Source organism: Saimiri boliviensis, chromosome 3, assembly GCF_048565385.1.
Source record: "Saimiri boliviensis isolate mSaiBol1 chromosome 3, mSaiBol1.pri, whole genome shotgun sequence".
NCBI lineage: Eukaryota > Metazoa > Chordata > Mammalia > Primates > Cebidae > Saimiri > Saimiri boliviensis.
The window spans coordinates 4,991,628-5,013,226 of record NC_133451.1 but is presented as its reverse complement, the minus strand read 5'-3'; the positions used below and the strand labels follow the sequence as shown (position 1 = coordinate 5,013,226).

Genomic DNA, 21,599 nt, shown 5'->3' with positions numbered 1-21,599 from the left:
GTAAATGATTTTGAAAAAATATTATGATTCCAAAAAATATTTCCCTCACCAAGCCATACTATCCTTGCAGAAGTAACTATTCCATAGTCCATTTAATTTATTCCTGTCATTCACCAATAATTAATTGGGTGAGTGTCAAGCATTTGTTTGCAACAGGTACACTCAGAATGTACAGAGTGGGGACAAGGTTACTATCAAAACCTATGGAGGGGGCTGGGGTACTGTCACTGTCTCAGTCCAAACCTCTGGATTTAATGAGCGTAATTAGGGTTCCATGTTAGCAGCTGAATGAGGTCTGGTGTTTGCAGCTAGACTCCTTCTACTGCCACCCAAGCACCTGTGGGGTCACAGAGGAGGGAGTGGCCTCCAAACACCGTCCTCAGATCCTGCGCCTTCCACCCCAGGGCCGTGGAGACTGGCCAGCTGAGGTATGTAGCAGTTCCCAGGCACAAAGGAACACGCGTGTTCAACATGGAATTCAAGAGGCAATCCCGTAATAGCTGCAGTGAAAGAATGAGCGCCACTTAGAGGGAAGCTGAGTTCCGGTGATACAATAACCGACACGGGCGCCGCCCTGGCTCTCACCCCAGGAACATCCCAGGAATCCAGCCACGTGCTCACAGTACTGCCTCAGGAAGCCACGGAAGTACGGCGGAATCACCGATTCTGGTGTGAGTGCGTGGGCGAGGGGCTTGGATGCCCTATGATGAAAAATGAAACCGCACCAACCTTTAGGGAAAACAATTTGATTTTCAACATGAATCAAAAATCTTAAAAAAAGAAAAAGAGGTCTTTGGTCTAATAATTCAGCTTCCAGAAATCTATTCTCAAGTAATAGGCAGAGAATCAGCAAAAATTATGCAAAAGATGTCAAGTACCATTTTATTTTAGATGGCCTAAAAACGGACAAAACAGTTAACGGGGGGCAGCTATGTAAGTGATAGTAGAGTCATACAAATTTGACATTAAGCTAATGAAAATGTAAAAATGTGTGTGGCTTAAGAGTTGTTAAAAACTTGGAAATGTGCTAGTAATACAAAGGTTAAGTGTAAAAAAGGAGTACAAGAAACTTTATGCCTAAGATTCTCCAAACCATAAAAGAAACCCATAAACTCAGGGGAAAAGGGGGTTAATATATCAAGATCGTTAAGAGGAGCTGCACCCTCTATGTGCTGTAGCAATGAATGACTTTTCTCATCCTATTTGTGTTTCTCTATGCTTTCTGAATTTTCTGAAGTGAGCAGATATTGATTTTAAAGTCAGGGGAAAAACAGCCTGTTCCCTTCAGTATCAGGATAAGGACTGCAATGGTTAATTGTATGTGTCAATAGGGGGGACACTTGGGGATTAGATTAACAATTGAATTAGGGAGCTCTGAGTAAGCAGCTTGCCTTCTATAATGTGGGTGGGCCTCATCCAATCAGTTGAGGGCCTCAATGGAACAAAACCACTGGCCTCTCTAAGCCAGTGAATTCTCCTTAAATTCCTGCAGGCTTCAGCTGCACCAGCACCTCTCCTGGGTCTCCCACTGTGGCCCACACTGCAGATTTCAGACTTGCACGCTCCGTAAGCATGTGAACCAATGCCTTATAATAAATCTGTTTCTACATACATACATCCCATTAATTCTGCTCCTCTGGAGAATCCTGACTCACACAAGGACAGACAAAACAGGATCTCTGTCTCTTCACTGGCAGGGGGCTAGAGAGGGAGGGCTCAGAAAGCCCCTGGGACACAAGCTGCCAGCAGGTTTCATGGCAGGAAGCCGGGGGCTGCCAAGGAAACGACATCAGTCATATTTAGACAAACACAGTGCAGTCAGAGCGGGGCCGTGGAGGAACAGTGATGGGCTCTATATATTCCCGACAAAAAGGGGTGTACAGATGACAGGCCAGCCCCGTCCACTGCTGTGCTCTTCTGCCTTCCAACAGGCAACAAGAGTGCAAAGAAAAGGGAGGCGGAGAACTCTGGGAAAGTACATTTATGAAGTGCCTGCTGCATTCCAGAAGTATACAGGCTTGCCTTCAGACTTCGGCTCTGCCATTTAATAGCTATGTGACTTTGAACAAGGCCCTCACACCTGTAAATCCATTTCTTCCATCTGCAGCTGGAAGTAACAAAACTAACTACACAGTCTTTAGAATGACTACCTCAAGCTTAGCACAAAGCAGGCAGTTAAAAGGATGGGAAGCATGATTGCATTTTTTCTTTTCTTTCCTTTTTTGTTTTTTTTTTTTTTTTGAGACAGAGTCTTGCTCTGTCGCCCAGGCTGGAGTGTAGTGGCGCAATCTCAGCTCACTGCAACCTCTGCCTCTGGGGTTCAAGTGATTCTCCTGCCTCAGCCTCCTGAGTAGCTGGGACTACAGGTGTGTGCTACCATGACCCACTAATTTTTTTGCATTTTTAGTAGAGATGGGGTTTCACCATGTTGGCCAGGATGGTCTCGATCTCTTAACCTCGTGATCCACCCGCCTGAAATTCTCAGAGAATGTTATCGAACTTTGAGGGAGACCTAAATCCACTGTGAGGTGACGACCCCCAGCAGGAGCAACATCGTTACCTTCTCCAGGTCTGCCTTGTGCACCGGGGAGCTGGGTGGAGGAAGACATTCTGAGTCCACGGGCCCACTACAGCCACTGTAGGCTTCTTTGATCACCTATAAAAAGGACAGACACCCTTTGAGTATGCCCAAAGGCAGAGATACTTAAAGGCTTGAACCATGAATTATATAGACAGAGGCACATGGCGTAGTAGGGAAATTCACAGGCTCAACGGCACCCGGCTCTGAGACCCAGGGTGCCAGGTGCTCATTTGTTCATTCACCCACACATCCACTCACCAAGTGTCTGTCAACACTGGTACTGACACAGGGTGTGGAACATGCATCTGCATTTCCTGCTGGCATCGAGTTTCATTCCATAGAATTTCTATATCGCCATGAACAATGACAGTCACCAAAAGAATGACGGCAACGTGAGACAACAGTAAGTGCTTCAAAGAATAAAAGATGGTGGGGGGTTACTTCACATCAAGAGACCAGGTTGAAGCATCCGGCCGTACGAACAAGTGACAGGGAAGGGCTCTGGGCAGCAGGAACCGCTGGGGAAAAGTCCCTGTGGGGGTTATGAAGAGCTTGAAAACAACCCAGAGTGCGAAGTGGCAGGAGGGGAGAGGGAGGACGTGGTAGGAGAGGAGGCGGGGGCCGCTAGGAGCCTTCAGGCCCAGGAGAAGACAGACCCTGGGGGCATTTCAAGGAGATGAGGGACCAGATTCAAAAGCACTGACTCACGCTTCACCCCAGCTTCAATCTTGGACAAATCAATGAACTGCTCTGCGCTTCCTTCCCCATCCGAAAGGCGCAGGTGCAACACTACCGACCTAAGGATGAACTGCCCTCCGACAGGGCCTGAAGCATAAGCAGCCCGCAATCGTTACAAGGCTGCAGAAAGCACTCTGGTTGCTGTGGGAAGAAATGATTATACAGGAACAACAGCGAAGCACAGGGACACCCGTTAGAGGCCATGGCTGAAGCTGTGCAGGCGGCAGCATGGGCTGCAGTGATCCCGGTGAAGACAGAAGGACGAAAAGGGAGTCAGGAGGTACCCGAGGGAGAATCGCCAGGCCCTGCTGGATTGCACACGGGGCTTGAGAGAAAAAGCTAACTCCGAGGTGGCTCCTGGATTCTTAGCAACTGGGTGGTGCTATTTACTCAGAGGAAGACCGGGCAGAGAAATGGGCTGGGTGGAGAGAACCCAGTTTGGAGTCAACGGCAAACTTCTATTCAGAGCTAGAAATAAACTGGGAGCTGCTGGCAAAAAGATGATTCTCACCGCCTTGGACCGGATGAGTTTACCGAGGAAGAAGGCAAGACAGAGAACACAGATCAGGGAGAAGGACCCGGAGCCCGTCAGTGTCCAGCAGAGTTCAAGGAGAGAGGCTGGTAAAAGATGCTGAGCTAGAAAGCACAGGAAAGCAGGCAGAAAACCAGGAGAGCACAGCCTCCAAGGAGAAGGAGAAGAGAGCTCCACGGAGGGAGATGAGCCCAGAGAGAGAGAGAAGGAGAGACAGCCACGAATCCATCAGGGAACTGGAGGGACTGCGGCAGGGAATGGGTGGAGGAGGAGAGGCACAAAGGAAGGCATTTCCAGTGTTCCCTCTGTCGAAGGACACTTCCATTTTAACGGAAGGCAGAGTGAGGATGCGGAAGGAGGAGGGGGGAGGCAGAGAGGCCCGTGCATCCCGTCTGATGGAATCCACCTTCTCAGTAAGAACACCTGTTACCAGCTGTGTGGCCTTGGAGGAAAGTACTCACTCTCTCAGAGCTTCAGGCTCCTCCCTAGCGAGGGAGTGAGTGTTAAGATTGCCTGTCTTGCAGGAATGTGGTTAAACTGAGACAGTGAGACCCGCTATGGAAGGCGTCTAAGCCAGCACGTGGCATGTGTCCGTCCAAACCATGGCAGCAACACCAGGGTCACTGGGAGCATTTTTATGATTTGTGATCAGAGTTCCAAAAATGACTCTGCACTCGTCTTCCAGAGGCAGGGGTTGTGAGCCTGCAGGTCCGGATTCCGGGCGCGGGGCCTTCTCAGCCATCGCTGCATGCGGCCAGCACCCTACTGTTGGAGTAGGTGTTTCTCCAACCCCTGCTGAGCTCATCAGCATCCAGGCCTGGCTCTGCACACATGGGGGTGCAGAAAATAAGGCAGACAAGGTTCCAGTACTTGTGAAAGTCACAGTCTTAGAACTGAAAGGTTAGCGGGCAGATCCTTCAAAATGTCTTCTATTCTTTTTGGGACTAAGCTGCCATTTCAGTTAAACCCAAGCTGCTTCTGGGCAAGAAAGAAACAGCAAAGTCCCAGCTCTGTGTGTCATAATTTTGCAGTTGGGTCTCCACAGACATAGCCAAATCCCCCTGGCTTGTGCCGGTGCTGGGATTCCATCCAAGGCCTGACAAGAGACCCAGGATAGTGTTTCCAGCCATTTTGCTGCTCAGCTGTTCCATGAAAAAACTAAACAGAGTGGTGTCCACAGTGGAGACTAACTACAAAGGAGAAAAAGACGATGAAAGAAGAAGCCCGGAGAGCTGGCTGTCTTGTCTCCTCTGCTAAGGCAGAGCTGTGGAAGCAGGACCAAACAGGACCCTCAATGCAGTGATCTGTGGGTCAGATTGTTGTACTGGCCCGAGCAAAGAAAGTCAACACCAAGACAAAAGTATGTCAAATTGCAGGGTCTTTATTGCCGGCGGCCACGGAGGACTAATGTCTCTCCAACCCTTGGCCCCAAAAGCAGGGTGTCAAGACCTTTTATACTCGTAAAACCACCTTGGGAGTGAGGGTGAGGCGCAGGGGTGGGGGTGAGGGGCTTCAGACGTTCTGAGGGATAGTGGATTCTGTAAATCACCTCCTGGGCAGAGATGAGGGTGAGGGGCTCGGGACATTCCAGTGGATTCTTGGGGGAAGATGAGGGTGAGGGGCTCTGGACATTCCGAGGGCCAGGGGACTTGGGACATTCTGATTGTTACTTAAGTGGTTCACAAAAGTCAAGATTAGCATTTGTTTACACATTGTCTGGGTAGGGTAGAAATTACAGTCCTTAATTACTTATTACAAGTTGCAGGGGCCCAGACGGCATGGGTTTGGACTGCTTGCCTGTCCCATTTGGGATAGAGAGCAGTTTCAACAGAAAGCCGAGGTATGGTTGAGGTGCGCAGCCTTACGGGGCTTTTACCGTGTCCCAAGCTCTGTCCTGTTCCTCTCACTTTCATGCTAATTACCTGCCCTAAGGTAATCATTAAGTCTCCAATTGACAAGGCAAATTTGTATTTGATTTGCCGACAAGACTCTTTCTTTTCCCTGGGGAAGGAGTGTTCCCATAGTGGAAAACTCCTGAGCTTCTATGTCAAACGCACCTGGGTTTCAACTCCAGGTCGACGGCGGCTTGCTGTTTATGTGAAGCTGAGCACTTCATTCTCGGAGCGTTCCTTCCTTCCTTCCTCAATAATACGCACAAAACACCACCTCGGGGGTCATTGTGAAAACTAAACAATAAAACAAATTCGAAGTATCCAGCCCAGTGTTTCTCCCCAGGCATTAAGGAAACCTGAACTCTTCCCACGATTATATTTAATGGTGTTAAATAAAATGTGCTTCAATGACACAAATACACCTGAACTTGACACGCTCTTCATGTTACACTAAAAGGCTGCATGCTATAAAATATAACCTGCCAAAACCCATGATCTCTGGCAAATGTTTTTCTTCCAAAAAAAAAAAAAAAAAAAAAAAAAAAAAAAAAAAAGGTTGCCTTCTTTCTTCTCTTTTTCAGTGGGGGAGGACTCTCCAAACTTCTTTGGCAGCACCGCTCCAGTTATTCCCAGCAGCCTCTTGGGTGGGGTGGAGGGGCTGGCTGTGTGAATGGTGTCTTCCAGGGCAGTTGTGCTTTTTTTTTTAATAGCTAAAATAGAACTCATCGTTCAAGATTCGGCTGAGGTCTCCCATCTTCAGAAAGCCTGCTCTGGCCCTTCTGTGTGGGCCACGAAGCAGGGCTCCCACTCCACACGTGCCCACGGCCAGCCACATGCTCCTCTTCAGGGCAGGCCACAGAGGTCTGTGTCTCCTACTAAGATGTGCTCATGCTTATAGGAGGAGTGTTCCCAATGCCTGCTTCAAAACAGCCACCAAAATTTGATTAAAGGGGAAAAAAATGAGGGACTGAAGAAAGAAATTGGAATTAAGATTTCATAAAGGAAAAAAAAAAAAAAGAAGGAAAGAAACTTAGGCCATCACTGAAATAAGTAGAGCCTGATGGCCAAGCTTCCCCGGGCCTCGGCACTGATTTCTAAAATCCTCAAGGGGAAAAGGTCGTGTTGTGTGTGTTTTAAAGGCAAGTAGGTAGAAGCCATCTGGCGCATTACACACTTCCCCACCCAGCCCTACCCTAACACACACACCCTGGCCAAGCTCCCGGCAGACTCGCCTGGTCCCTGGAGTGTCCCCATCCCTCCTCTGTTCCTGTCAGGTCCTACTTTCCAGCAGACAGATGATGCCGCCTAGCATCAAAGCAACTCATGTAATCGCCTTTCCAAGAAGCCTTTCCCGGTACACCCACCCATATAATCTCAATGCTTAGAACAGGGAACATAAACAAGCCATGTGTGCTCTCCAATCATTAATTTCCCTCCCAGCTAGAACTCGAATTCCCCAGGAGAATAACAGCGCCTCCAACAGCGCTTGGGAGCACCGCCGTCAGCCACCCAGGGCAGGCCCAGGATCAACCTGGGGCCCACAGAGGGGGCTGCTCATGGCATCCCAGCTTCATGGGACTATCTTTCCCCAGACTGGATAATAACTATGTCCAAGGCACAAACAAAGGCATAGCTAAAAACATCAATCAGCAGAAACAAATCTTTATTCCACAAATGTTTTCAGCCAGTTGGAGAGATCAGGTTATTCTCATGAAACTGTCTTTCTACTCTGGATCTCTGTTGATTGCCAACTTGCAGCAGCAGAGTTAAGTCCGAAGTCATAAGTCAAGCATTGATCACTCCAATTTGAACAGCTATAAATGAGGTCTCTAAGAATACAATTCTACTTGAAGAGCCATGGCTATGAGAGGTTCAATGTGTGTTTAAGAGAACTGGATCCAAATTCAGAATCACGAATCCTCCAAAAAACAAATTGTTGTATGTTTTGTGGCATTTTTGTTTGCTTTTAATTTGAGCCCTCAACTCCGGAAACACAATCTCTGCACATTCTTTAAGGAAATCTGACCACTCTGTTTCTGGGAATATTGGCTCCTGTCTTCTGTTTGACCCCTACATAAAGGCTCATGTTTTCAGCATCTGTGTACAGACACACACACACACACACATACACACACACACACACACACACACAGAGAGAGAGAGAGAGAGAGAGAGAGACAGAGAGTCAGTTAATTCTGGCAGGAACTGCTAGTAATGGAAGTTGCAGACAGAGAGGAGAAACAAATGTGGCAGCAATTCTTGCGTAAGTATGTGCAAAGTCATGCACTGGTTAAACACAGTTCTCATGGCTCTTTTAGACTTCACAAAGGGCGTGTGTCACTTCATTAAAGATTTTTAATGGTTACATTAAAAGTATGATTCACAGAAAGTCAAATCTCACATGTTCTCTCTCATGTGGGTGCTAAATAATGTGTGCACACGAATGGAGAGAGGGGAATGACAGCCAGCGCAGACTGGAGCGGCTGAGGGAGGGGAGGAAGGAGGGTGGTGAGAAATGGGCTAATGGGTACGGTGTACATTATTTGGGTGATAGATACCCTGAAAGCCCTGATGTGACCACTATGCAATCTATGAATAGAAATTTACACAGATTGTTTCCAAAGCTGTGTTTCAAAACACTGAAAGTCTGGTTCATCAGTTTTGAACAACACGGAATAACAGCAGTTTATGTTAATAAAAGACTTGGTATTGTATTACAAAACAATTCATGTTAGGGAGCTGTTAATCCTAAGAGATAATACAAATAGTATCATTCATATTTTAGCTGTTTATTACAGTTTTAAGAATGCATTTATATCATGCTTTCATTCTGCCTCTCTGATAATTCTCATACTTACTTACACTTGATAAATGGGAAAGGGTTTGTTGCCCCAAAATAGCACAACGAGTTGACGGCACTCCAGGAACACACCCCATGCCTACGGGCTCTCCTCTCTGTCGTTCTAGTGCACCACCTTTCAGCTCAGGAGGGGCGGTTCTTTTAGGCTGCAGTTCTACAGCTTTTTTAAAAAAATCTACTTCAGTCATAAAGATGTAGCCTTCATAAGGTGAAATAAAGAGCTATAATGATAACACTGACTTCTTTCAAATTAAAAACAAATAATTTTAAAATCATCAAATACTTGGAAAGTAAGCAGCACATTCCCAGGTAAACCATTAGTCAAAGGAGAAATCACAGCAGAAACCAGAGAAGATTTCGAACGAAATGATAAAAGCACAAAGTATCAAAACACAGAGGATGCAGTTAAAACTGTGTTTAGAATGAAACATGCAGCCTTAAATGCATGTAAAAGAGAGAAAAAGGCTGAAAAAAATCAATTATCTAAGTGTACACTTCAAGATGTTGAGATAATTACAGCAAATTAGCCAAAAAAAAAAAAAAAAAAAAACACACAAGCAAAATAATAAAGAAGAGAACTTCATAAAGTAGGAAACAATCAATCATGCTACAGGAAAAAAAAAAAAAATTTCCCCAGAAAAAAATTTTTGAGAGAACTAATAAAACTGATAAACCTCTGGCAAGCACCATGAAGAAGGAAGGGCGGCAAAGGGCATTCTGACTTCCAGCGAGCACACAGAAGAGCACGCAAGACCATGGCTCCCACCCCAGCAAACAAAACAAGTGGGTGCACTAACAAAACAGTCCTAGTACATCTGAACCCTTCCGAGCGATGAAGACACAAAAAACCTAAATGCGCTAAATCCCAAAAGTGAAGGGTCCTTCGTAGGAAGAAAGTGACCCACAGGCACCCTTGTAACTGACAGAATGGTGGGTGAACGGGGAACCCACCATACATGGGACAGGAGAAGCCAGCCAAGTTCTTACCGTGCGGGCTGGTAGACCTGTTTACAACACGGCGCCCCAGAGAGAGAATGAGTCCACAGTCACTGCCAACTCTCTCCAGGGTCTCAAGGCTTCCAAGAGCCCCAGGCTTCCGAGAGTAGAGAATATCCACAGCTGGAGACAGAGCACAGCACAGAGGGATTTCTCCCAAGGCACAAAAAGCCAGAAGCAAGGCTGCAGAGAAAAACCACCTCAGCAAGCCAAAAAGCTGGCCAAGCTGGTTTAGAAAGCTGGCGCTTGTCTGTAGCACATGGAAGAGATCTTCAGATTTTCACCATGGGTCTTGGGTCCCAAGCCATGCCATGCCGACAGGAAACTCCTGATCCGCACGTCAGCGGTTCACAAGGCAGTAGCAGAGTGAGCTAGGGTGAAGCTGCGACCGGGCAGGCCCTCCCCATCTGCAGGTGAGCCAGGCACAGGCTGCATGGGGGCAGGCACAGAGGAGGGGCACACCCTTCTCCAGGGAAACAGGACTCTCTTCAGTCTACTGTTCTTCAAAATGCGTGAAATGTCCTGGAAACTCCTGAGACAAATACAACAGAGGCAGCCCAAGAGGTGGCCGGATATTCAAATGACCAAAGATGTTAAAATAACCACAATAAAAATGCTGAAAGAGCTAATATAAAGGCCGGTGACAAAGACATGGGGAATTTCAGCAGAGATGGAAACTATTTCAAAAAGAAAGAAACAAATGCTAGAAGTGAAAAATGGATCTCAGAAAAGATGACTTCATCAGATGGACTGAAGAGCCCACAGGAGAGGAGACGACCCGTGAGCCGGAGGACAGGTACACAGAAGTAACCACCCAAGCTGAACCATGGAAGGAGTGAAGGAAATCAGAACAGAGTGTCAACACACCTACAGATGCAACTTCAAAAGGAGAGGAGAGGCTGGGTGCAGCAGCTCACACCTGTGATCCCAGCACTTTGGGAGGTCCAGGCGGGTGGATCACCTGAGGTCAGGAGTTCGAGACCAGCCTGACCAACATGGTGAAACCCCATCTCTACTAAAAATACAAAATTAGGAGGTGTAGGTTGCAGTAAGCTGAGATCGTGCCATTGCACTCCAGCCTGGGCAACAAGAGTGAAACTCTGTCTCAAAAAAAAAAAAAAAAAAGGAGGAGAGGTGAGAAAAAAGTGAGGCAGAAAAGATATGAGAAGAGAAAAGCTTTCCAAAGTGAAGTTTATGAGAGACATCAACCCACAGAACAAAGAAGCGCAACCAACCCCGAGAAAAAACCCACATCACCACACCAAGACCCATCACAGTCCACTGCTGACAACAGGTGTGCAGAACAAATTTTAAGAGGAGGTGGCAGGGAAAGGACATGCCACACAGGAGGACCAATGGACACAAAGGGTGGGTGACGTCTCATCCGAGAGAGGGAGAAATGAAGACCCTTCCAGACAGCCAAGGCTGCAAGAGTTGACTTCCAGAAGATCTGCTGTATTAAAAAAAAAAAAAAAAAAAAAAAAAAAAAAAAAAGCTTTTTTAAACTTTGGTTTTAACAAGTTCTTTGGGGTAAAAGGAAATGAAATTGAATGAACGCCCCCAACTCTCAAGGAGAAAATGAAGGGCACCTGGGTGAATATTGAAGACATGGCTTAAAACGTGTGTGTCCACAGGAGTTACGTTCTGCAAGGATAAAACACACCATAAATGGATTGTGATTCTCCCTTGAGAACTCTGGCAAAGCCACTATGGTACTTGATAGCACATAAAGCCACTCTGTGTTCACCCAGGGCTGCCTGACACCACAAGATGCCCAGAAACCCCTACAGTGTCACCACCATGCCCCCTGGCTGGCTATGTGAGCTTGGGATACACCAGCACCAGGACTCTGGTACATCCTGGTAAGCAAAGGAAAGCAGTGTCTTCAATTGTCCACCTGATTTCCTTCAGGCGTCTTTCCTATAAGCTACTTAAGATGCTTGTCTTAGGGTGTTTTCGTTTACTTTGAAATGGGAGAGAGATTATTCCCCACATTGTTCCTCCTTTCAGCGGACACGGGAAGATTCTGACTCTCCACCTCCCCCACAGTTTGGCCAAAGGAGCGCAGGAGCATGGGCGCGGTGACATAAGTCCAGTTCTTGCCCCTAAAAACATCCTGCCATCATCAGCTGCCCAGCCTGTTTTCCGCGGGCGTGTGCAGAGCGCGCTGAGACACAGAGGTGCTGGCAGAGGAACGGCCGCTTATCCTTACATACGTGTTCATGACCTGCTTTCCACCATTCTCAACGCTGCGTCTTAGCATCTCACCCTTACAACAGCTCTACGAAGCAGACTCCATGACCATGCCTCCCTTTACAGAGGAAACAGAGGCAATGAGAATTCACATAGCTTGTCCAAGAAACACAATGCCTAACAGCTGGGCTCAGGTCACAGTTCCAAGAGTCTGACTGCAGTTTGCACTCTACCTATACTGTCTGATAGGGCTTAGCTGTGTCCGCACCCAAATCTCACCTTGAACTGAAGTTGTCACGATCCCCATGTCTCATGGGAGGGACCCAGTGGGAGGTCATTGAATCATGGGGGTGTTTACCTTCATGCTGTTCTCGTAATAGTGACAGAGCTCTCAGGAGAGCTAATGATTTTTTTTTTTTTTTTTTTTTTTTTGAGACGGAGTTTTGCTCTTGTTACCCAGGCTGGAGTGCAATGGCACGATCTTGGCTCACCACAACCTCCGCCTCCTGGGTTCAGGCAATTCTCCTGCCTCAGCCTGCTGTAGATCTAATGATTTTTATAAGAGGCTTTTCCTACTTCGATTGGCACTTCTCTCCTGCTGCCATATGAAGAAGGACATGCTTGCTTCCCCTTCTGCCACGACTGTAAGTTTTCTGAGGCTTCCCCAGCCATGTGAAACTGTGAGTCAATGAAACCTCTTTCCTCTATAAATTACCCAGTCTTAGGCGTTTCTTTTCATAGCAGCATGAAAAGATGAATACACTCTCTCTCAACACAATACTAGCTCACAAGTCCTTTTCCTGACTATGTTATAGTACATTAAACTTAAGAAGAATTATAAAAATCAAGTAAAACGTAACTCGAAGTGGCTATGGAATCGCATTTACCCTAACTGCCTGTCTAACTACAGAAAGACGTATTTTCTCTGCCATCCTACCGCTTCCCTGAGGCCTCCTCTTAAAAGGAAATGGGCAGGCTGACCAAGGGTAGTGATGACCAGACCTGGCTTTGCTTCTGTCATCTGGGAATTCCTTAATATAGATGTGTAAGCAAAGAATACAGACAAAAAAAAGGATATAAACACAGTTCACAGAAATATTAACACGACTGTGGCCTCTGAAACCCTATTAAAAATACTCAGTGTAATTCATAATCAGAGGAGTGTAGATGGAAACCGGACTGAGATGCCATCCTTCCCCATCAGACTAGCAAAAACTCACAAGCTGGCTAACACGTTCTTTTGGCAAGGCTGCAGGAAGAAAGGCACTCTGACACATTGTTGGTGGGAGGAAACACTGCTTAACCTCCCGGAAGAGTGCCTTAGCCATAAATCAAAACTATAATACGAATGCCTATAACCTTCATGGAAGTGATTACTCTTTCTGAGAATTCGGCCGACAGACTAAAGTGTGAGATGATGTAAGCATAAGGTTATCTAGTACAGAATTATCTGTCATATCGAAAGATTGAAAGCAACCCAACGTCCGTAAACAGGAGACAGACTATTTTTTTTTTTTTGAAAGATGGTCTATTCATACAATAAAATGTCACAGCCTGTAACAAAGAAAGAGGAAGTACCTCTATTTTCTAAATTGCAAAAATCTCCAAGATACTTTGTTTAGGCAAAAACAAAAAACAAAAAACCGAAAGTCCAAAATGTTGCGCCCTTTCTACTGGCGGTGGGAGGGGTGGGGCAGATGAAATCTGTATTGCTATTTGCTAGCCTATGTGCAAGCAAACTCCGAAAGAATACGTACAAAATAGGGTTCTCCTCCACCACTGGGAGAAGGAGAATTGTACAAATAACCTTGGAGGACAACCTGGCAGAATCTAGTGATGCTGAAGGTGTGCACATGCTAGCTACAGCAATTCCAATGGCACACATGCGTCCCAGAGAAGAACGAAAAGTGAGGCCGTGGGGCACGTGCTGGAAGAGCTCACCGCAGCGCAGCCTGCAGAAGCAACAGCCCACGAGCCCACAGAGTGGCCATCAGAAGCAGAACGATTCTGAGTGGAAAAAAAAAAATAGCTGTAGGGTACGTGGAGTTTGAAGGGTATGTGGAATTTACATAGAAATTCTAAAACATGAATAAAGTATCATTTATCACGAATGGGTGTATATACATGTAAGTGAAAGTTCTTTTATTTTTTAATCTTTAGAGACAGGGTCTCATTCTGTTACCCAGCCTGGAGTACAGTGGCCCAATCATAGCTCACTGTAACCTCAAACTCCTGGGGCTCAAGCAATCCTCCTACCTCAGCCTTCCAAGCAGCTGGGACTACAGGATGTGCCACCATGCTCGGCTCGTTTTTTAATGTTTTATAGAGATGGCATCTTGTTATTTTTCCCAGGCTGGTCTTGAACTCCTGACCTCAAGTGATCCTCCTGCCTTGCCCTCCCAAAGCACTGTGATTACAGAAGTGAAAGCATTTTTTTAAAAGCATACCAAGATAATAATAAAGACCAAATACAGATAAAAGTTGCCTTTGGGAAGGGAGAGAGACTTAAATAGGGGAGGCATGTTTCAATTCAATCTGTAGCATTTTAGGCCTTAAAAGGATATAAAAATGATACAAAGTAAAAAGGGGAAAAAAGATTCTTAAGTCCCTAATGAATCTGAATTACTGGGAATCTACGTTTTGTAAATCTCTGTGTTTCTGGTAAGGCAGTAGCTCTGATGACAGTATCTGGAAGAAACTACACTAGCCCATCTCAGGTCTGTGTTGGTCTAAAGTAATAAAAATTCTGTAACAGCTTGAAACTAGTTTCATCATCTAATTTCCTTTCTAATCAAGACTTCTTAGGTGTCTGTACCATTACATGTAATGGAAGTAACAGCACAGACACGAAAAGTAGAGTAATTGAACAATTTAAACTCTTTAGAAAAGATACTTTCCCTTGTATTATTTACTTTCCTTTTAAGAAAAATCAGCAAATGCTTAAAAAAAAAAATTCTTGCAATCAACTTCCATTCATAAATAGAGCCATCATTCTATAATTAGCTAAGTGCTTCTGATCTATAAGTAGCTCCCATCTGGTGAAACGCAATACAAGATGATTTCATCCCATCAGCATCTGACATCTTGAGAAAGTTTTGTTTTTACTGGTCTATCTGTCGGCTCTACACCCTCTCCCAGTGGTATTCTAGATGACTTCATGTCACATCAGCCCCAGCAAGAAGGGAGCTGCTCGTCAGGGTGCAGGAAACACTTCACTCACTCTAAGAACAGAGGAGAAAAAGAAAAAAGCTGAAGTGTCAGAGTGGTTTTACACTAAGGAACAGCTAAGCAGGGAATGCAGAAGAACGGGAACAGGTGACCAAAAGCATGGGATCGCATGAAGAAACCAGAATCATACAGAAAGCTTCACTTCATTCCATAATTGTCACTCCCTCCTTACAGAAGGGGTGGCTCTATGGTGACAGAAATGTGGAATAAAAGAGGGAACAGAAAGAGTCAGGTGGCCCAACACAATGAGAATGAAATGTGATGCCAGAAGAATCTGACGTGGACTCCCTGCTGGATCACGCATTGATCATGGGAGCACTTCGCCCACCTGAGACACAGGCTGTTAGCGGACAAATGAAACTACACATGCCTGTGTTGAGGATTAAGAGACAATGATGGCAGAAAAGTCCCTTGTGAGTGTAAAGGGCTTTAGTGAAATCGGTCACGGTGGTGGCTGGTGAATAACATTAAAGTTCCATGCTGGGAAGGCTAAGTAAACTCAACAGTAGAAACTCCTGATCACAGGTCTTCCAGAAGGATCATCCAGAGGGGAAGAAAGCTCTCAATATCCCACATGATACAGATGTGGGAAGAGCCACAGCCACTGCCAACAAAATGCAACAGATAGCATCTGTGTGCCCTGAGCAGCTGCAGACAGTGGCAGGAAACGCTGCTCTAGTCGTGGGGTCTGAACCACATGCCTTCCTGCTGAATGCAGCAAAAGAGACTGAAGGTTTGATGGAGACCTGGGTGGTTTAAGACCCGCCGCTATGAAGTGTTTGGCCAGGTTTCCCCACTGCACTCCTGAGCCGGTTTCTTAAACAACAGGTACTTGCTGGCCACGATGGACTAGGTGGTTTGGGCCAATCTTCCTGATGGTGACAATGAGAAAAGCAAGATAGACATCATTCTTCACATAACTAGAAAAAACGATCCTAAAATTCATATGGAACCGAAAAAGAGCCCGCATACCCACAGCAAGACCAAGCAAAAAGAACAAACAGAAGAAGGCATCACATGACCTGATTCCAAACAATTCTATAAGGCCACAGTCCCCCGGAGAGCGTGGGACTGGCATAAAAACAGGCACATCCAATGGAACAGAACAGAGAACCCAGAAATAAACCCAAACACTTACAGCCAACTTCCCCACTTCATGTTCTGTTTGCTTTGTTGACCTTCGACAAAAACATCAAGTGAGGAAAGGACACCCTATTCAACCAATGGGGCCGGGACAATTGGCTAGCCTCATGTAGGAGAAGGAAACGGGACCCTCACCTTTATCCTTGTATAAAAATCAACTCAAGATGGATTAAGGGCTTAAACCTAAGACCCAAAACTATAAAAATTCTAGAAGACAACATCAGAAAAACCCTTCTAGACACTGGCTTAGGCAAGGATTTCATGACTAAGAATTCCAAAGCGAATGCAATAAAAACAAAGATAAATAGCTGGGACTTCATTAAAGAGCTTTTGCACAGCAAAGGACCAGTCAGCAGAGTAAACAGATAACCCACAGAGTGAGAGAAAATCTTCAAAATCTATACATCTGACAAAGGACTAATATCCAGAATCTACAACAAACTCAAACAAAGTAGCAAGAAGAAACCAAACAATCTCATCAAAAGTGAGCAAGGACACGAATAAACAATTCTCAAAAGAAGTTATACAAACGGTCAACAAACATATGAAAAAATGCTCAACATCATTAATGATCAAGGAAAGCAAATTAAAACCACAATTCGATACCACCTTATTCCTGCAAGAATGACCATAATCAAAAAATAACAGATGTTGGTGTGGACGCAGTGAACAGGAAACACTTCTACACTGCTGGTGGGTAACGTAAACAAGCACTATGGAAAACAGTGTGGAGATTTCTTTTTTTTTTTTTTTTTTTTTCCAGATCAAGTCTCACTCTGCCGCCCAGGCTGGAGTGCAGTGGCGCAATCTCAGCCAACTGCAAGCTCCATCTCCTGGGTTCAAGCAATTCTCCTGCCTCAGCTTCCCAAGTAGCTGGGACTTCAGGCATGTGCCACCACGCCTGGCTAATTTTTTATATTTCTGGTAGATACGGGGTTTCACCATGTTAGCCAGGATGGTTTCGATCTCCTGACCTTGTGATCTGCCCACCTTGGCCTCCCAAAGTGCTGGGATTACAGGCGTGAACCACCATGCCCAGCCTGGAGATTTCTTAAAGAACTAAAAGTAGAACTACCATTCGATCCAGCAATACCACATCTGGGTATCTATCCAGAGGAAAAGAAGACATTATACAAAAAACATACTTGCACACACGGTTAGAGCAGCACAATTCGCAATTGCAAAAAATGCGGAACCAACCCAAATGCCCATCAATCAAAGAGCAGACGAATAAACTACGACACAGATATATGTATATATATACATGCACACACAATAGAATACTACTCAGCCATAAAAAGGAATACATTAATGGCCTTCGCAGCGACCTGGATGGGATTGGAGACTATTATTCAAAGTGAAGTAATGCGGGAATGGAAAACCAAACATTATACGTTCTCACTCATAAGTGGGAGCTAAGCTGTGAGGATACAAAGGCATAAGAATGACATGATGGACTTTGAGGACTCGGGGGAAAGGGTGGGAAGTGGGTGCGCAGTGTACACCGTTCGAGTAATGGATGCACCAAAATCTCACAATTCACCACTTAAGAACTTACTCATGTAGCCAAACACCACTGTTCCCCAACAACCTATGGAAATAAAAACTTCTTTTAAAAAAAAAAAAAAAAAAAAAAGCAAGATAGAAGACAGGAAGCATCTTCCCCAAAGCACGAAGTAGCTACTATGATAGTGAGCAATTCCTGGGCCAAAATCCAGAGGATGATGGAAATTCAGAAGGGAAGCCTGGCGACTGGGACTGCTTTGCCCACTCCAAGGGGGTAGCTGAGGGGCAAGGTGGAACCTCTAATGGCTCAGTGGGAAGAGAGATCCAAGCTGCATTCCAGGGCAGGCCAAGGACGGGGTCCCTGGCAAAACACTCACAAGCAGGATGGGGACCCCAACAGAATGTAACTGTGAGTTAAGAGTGAAAAAAAAGAAATATAAACCTGCCCTTGAATGGACTGTGGGCTGACTTAAAAGTTACCTAAGTGGCTCTGAGAATCTCAAACCCTGAATTTAGAATAAATGGATTTTGGAGCGCTAACACCCCCAAGCATATGGGAGAAGCAAGGGGAAATGCTCCTTGGTAGTAGAAAGCATAGTTCTAGGAATCAAGTTGTTTCCATAGGAACAACTGGGACCCACATGAAGAAGAATGAATGAAGCTGGATCCCTACCTCACCCTGCATGCCAAAAATTAAAGTGCATCAAATATCTATATTTAAGAGCTAACACTCAACGTCTCAGAATAAAATACAGGTGTAAATCTTCAGGACCCTGGATTAAGTCATCATTTCTTGCATATGACCCAAGAAGCAATAAAAGCAAGGAAGAACAGAAATCTACTCCGATATGGACAGACCTTGAAAACGGGATACAAAGTGAAAGAAGCCAGCCATGAAAGGTCGTGTACCAAAAGAGCCCACTTCTGTGAAATGCTGACAACGGGCAACTCTAGAGACACAAAGCAGATGAGCAGCTGCCTGAGATGGACAGGGTGGTGACAAATGGACAGTGCCTGCCAATGGGTACAGTGTTCTTTGTTTTTGAGACAGGGTCTCACTCCTATCAGCCAGGCTGGAGTATAGTGGCACAGTCACAGCTCACTGCAGTCTCGACCTCCCAGGCTCAAGTGATTCTCCCACCTCAGTCTCCTGAGTAGCCACATGGCCACCATGCCCAGCTGATTTGTTCTATTTTTTAGTAGAGACAGGGTTTCTGCATGTTGTCCAGGCTGGTCTCAAACTCCCAGGCTCAAGGGTGAATTTACAGTATATAAATTATACTTAATAAAGCTGTAATAAAAAATTATTTCAATAATTTTTCCCCAAATATAATGCCCAGCATAAACTGGAAATAACCTGGCACAAAGATGACAAAAATGACATGAACAAGAACAGCACAACAGACAACAGAACCAGGATCAAATTCCACCAAAAACTCCTGTCAAAAAAACCATGCTGATGACATTTATGATGATAAAAGCCAAGCAGACATTTCTAAAAGAAGTTTACAACCGCAAAAGTAGTATTTCCAGCTTGAAGAAGCAGCAACTAGAAATTCTAGATACAAGGCAAAACGGACTCTAAAACAAAAACAAACGGAAAAGATTAGAAACTCCAGGACTGAAAACTGCTGTCATGGATAGAACGCATTCCCCCAAATCCATATCCTGAAATCCTACCCCTCAAGATGATGATGTTAGGAGGCAGGACCTTTGGGAGGTGCCCCCATGAATGCGGCTGGTGCCCTTACTAAAGAGGCCCCAGAGGCCTGCCATGTCCTTTGCGCCACGTGAGGACACAGATGGAAGGTGCCATCTGTGAACCAGGAAGCAAGCCCTCGCCAGAAACTGGACAGAACAGTGCCTTGATCTTGGACTTCCCAGCCTCCAGAACTGTGAGAAACACATTTGCTGTAAATAAGTCACTCAGTTTATCATATTTCATCAGAGTAGTCCAAGTAGACTAAGACAACTACCATAACCAAAACCTAGTCAACAGGAATACATTTAATAGCAGATTAGAAGCAGACAAAAGGAGAAATAATGGGCTGGAAAGTAACAAGAAAAATAAACCAGGACAAAGAAATAAAAAAAAAAATGGTAGGGCTGGAAATAATGGCTCACATTTGTAATCCCAGCACTTTAGGAGGCCAAGGTGGGCAGATCACTTGAGCTCATGAGTTCAAGACCAGCCTAGGCAATATGGTGAAACGTCGTCTATAAAAAAGATACAAAAATTAGCCAGGCATAATGGCATGTGCCTGGAATCCAAGCTAACTTGGGAGGCTGAGGTGGGAGGATCGATTGAGCCTGGGAGGCAGAGGTTGCTGCGAACTGAGATCATACCACCGCACTCCAGCCTGGGCAATAGAGGCAAACCTTGTTTCAATAAACAAAGAAAAAAAGATTGGTAAACACAAAAAGAGAATAGAAGTAAAATATAGTGAGAAAGTCTAACATATATTTAAATGTAATCTCAGAGAAGGAGAAATGCAGAAAAGCAGTCCTTTAAGAAAATGGCTGAAAACGTTTTCCAGAACTTAGAAAGGTAACAATCCACTATATTTCAGAAGCCCAGCAAATCCCAAGCAGAATTAATTTTAAAAAGAATCCATATGCAGACACAACGAAGTGACATTTTAGAAAATGAAAGCCAAAGTCGTAGAAGCAGCCTACAGACAACAGGCTGCCTTTTAAAGACGAGTGAAAATGACGTTGGGTTTTTGATTAGCCTCCATGTCATCAGAACATTCAGCTATTAAAGACAAAACTATATGGGTTAATCCATCTTACCTATGCTGGAACAAAATTAAAATTAAAATGATCTCAGAAAGGTAGGTGGAACGGAACCGGCTGTGAAACATAGCTGACAACCTACCTTCAGCCACTGCTCGGCCTGCTCCTTGCTCTGGACGGCAAGAACAAGTGGGTCCGTGCCCTGCTGAGTAATCTTCAGCTCGTGCTTCTTCTTTTTGCTGTCTTTCGGGATGTATGTAATGTTACAGCCTTGGAGAGGCAGTTCCATCTGAGGCTGCTGGTCCTTGGAACTTTTATAGCACTGCATTCAACACAACAAATCAATTGATATGATAAGAGAGTTCAGACAGAAACACTGGCATCATGACAACCTGAGCGTGGGCAAGGAATCTGAAGGTCTGCATCTGCAGATGAACGGTTCACACACACACAGCGCTCTTCACACTGACACCTGGCCTCCAAGGGTGAAGAAGTAAACCCATTCACCGACTCAGCAAAAGCTTACTGAGCATCTATCACAGGACTCGACAAACACAGAAAGTCCCTACTCTGATAAAGTTTATATTCCAGTGGAGCGTCTTCATTAAATACATGAATGTATTTACATACATAAAAATACAGGCCAGGCATGATGAATCACACCTGTAATGACAACACTTTGGGAGGCCTAGGCAGGTGGATCACTTGAGCCCAGGAGTTCGAGACCAGCCTGAGCAACATCGATAAACCCCATCTCTACCAAAAACAAAAAATCAGCCAGGCATAGTGGCACATTCCTGTAGTCCCAGCTACTTGGGAGGCTGAGGCAGGAGGATCTCTTGAGCCTGGGAGCCCAAGGCTGCAGTGAGCCATGATTGCTCACTGCACTTCATCCTGGCTAACAGAGTAAGACTTTGTCTCAAAAACAAAAAATAAATAAATAATAAGCCAAGTGTGGTGGCTCATACCTGCAAGCCTAACACTTTGGGAGGCTTAAGCAGGAGGGTTGCTTGAGGCTACGAGTTCAAGATCAGCCTGCACAAGCTAGCGAGACTCTGTCTCTACAAAAAATTAAAAATTAGCTGGACTTGGTGGCACCCACCTGTAGTGCCAGCTACTCGGGAGGCTGATGCAGGAGAATCACTTGAGCCCAGAATTCAAGGTTACAGTGAGCACACTACTGCACTCCAGCCA

At 45.3% G+C, this 21,599-nt stretch overlaps 1 protein-coding gene across 9 annotated transcripts in view; it reads right to left on the bottom strand.

The window, feature by feature from the left end:
- AFAP1 (actin filament associated protein 1) overlaps positions 1-21,599 on the bottom strand; it is a 169,467-nt gene that overhangs the window by 55,115 nt on the left and 92,753 nt on the right. For all 9 annotated transcript variants that reach the window (XM_039468405.2, XM_074395851.1, XM_074395849.1 and 6 more), the window contains 2 exons: positions 20,548-20,727; positions 2,561-2,656 (listed from right to left, as the gene is read on the bottom strand). In XM_039468405.2, the coding sequence (XP_039324339.1) occupies positions 2,561-2,656; positions 20,548-20,727 (276 nt within the window). The remainder of the gene's footprint in view (positions 1-2,560; positions 2,657-20,547; positions 20,728-21,599) is intronic.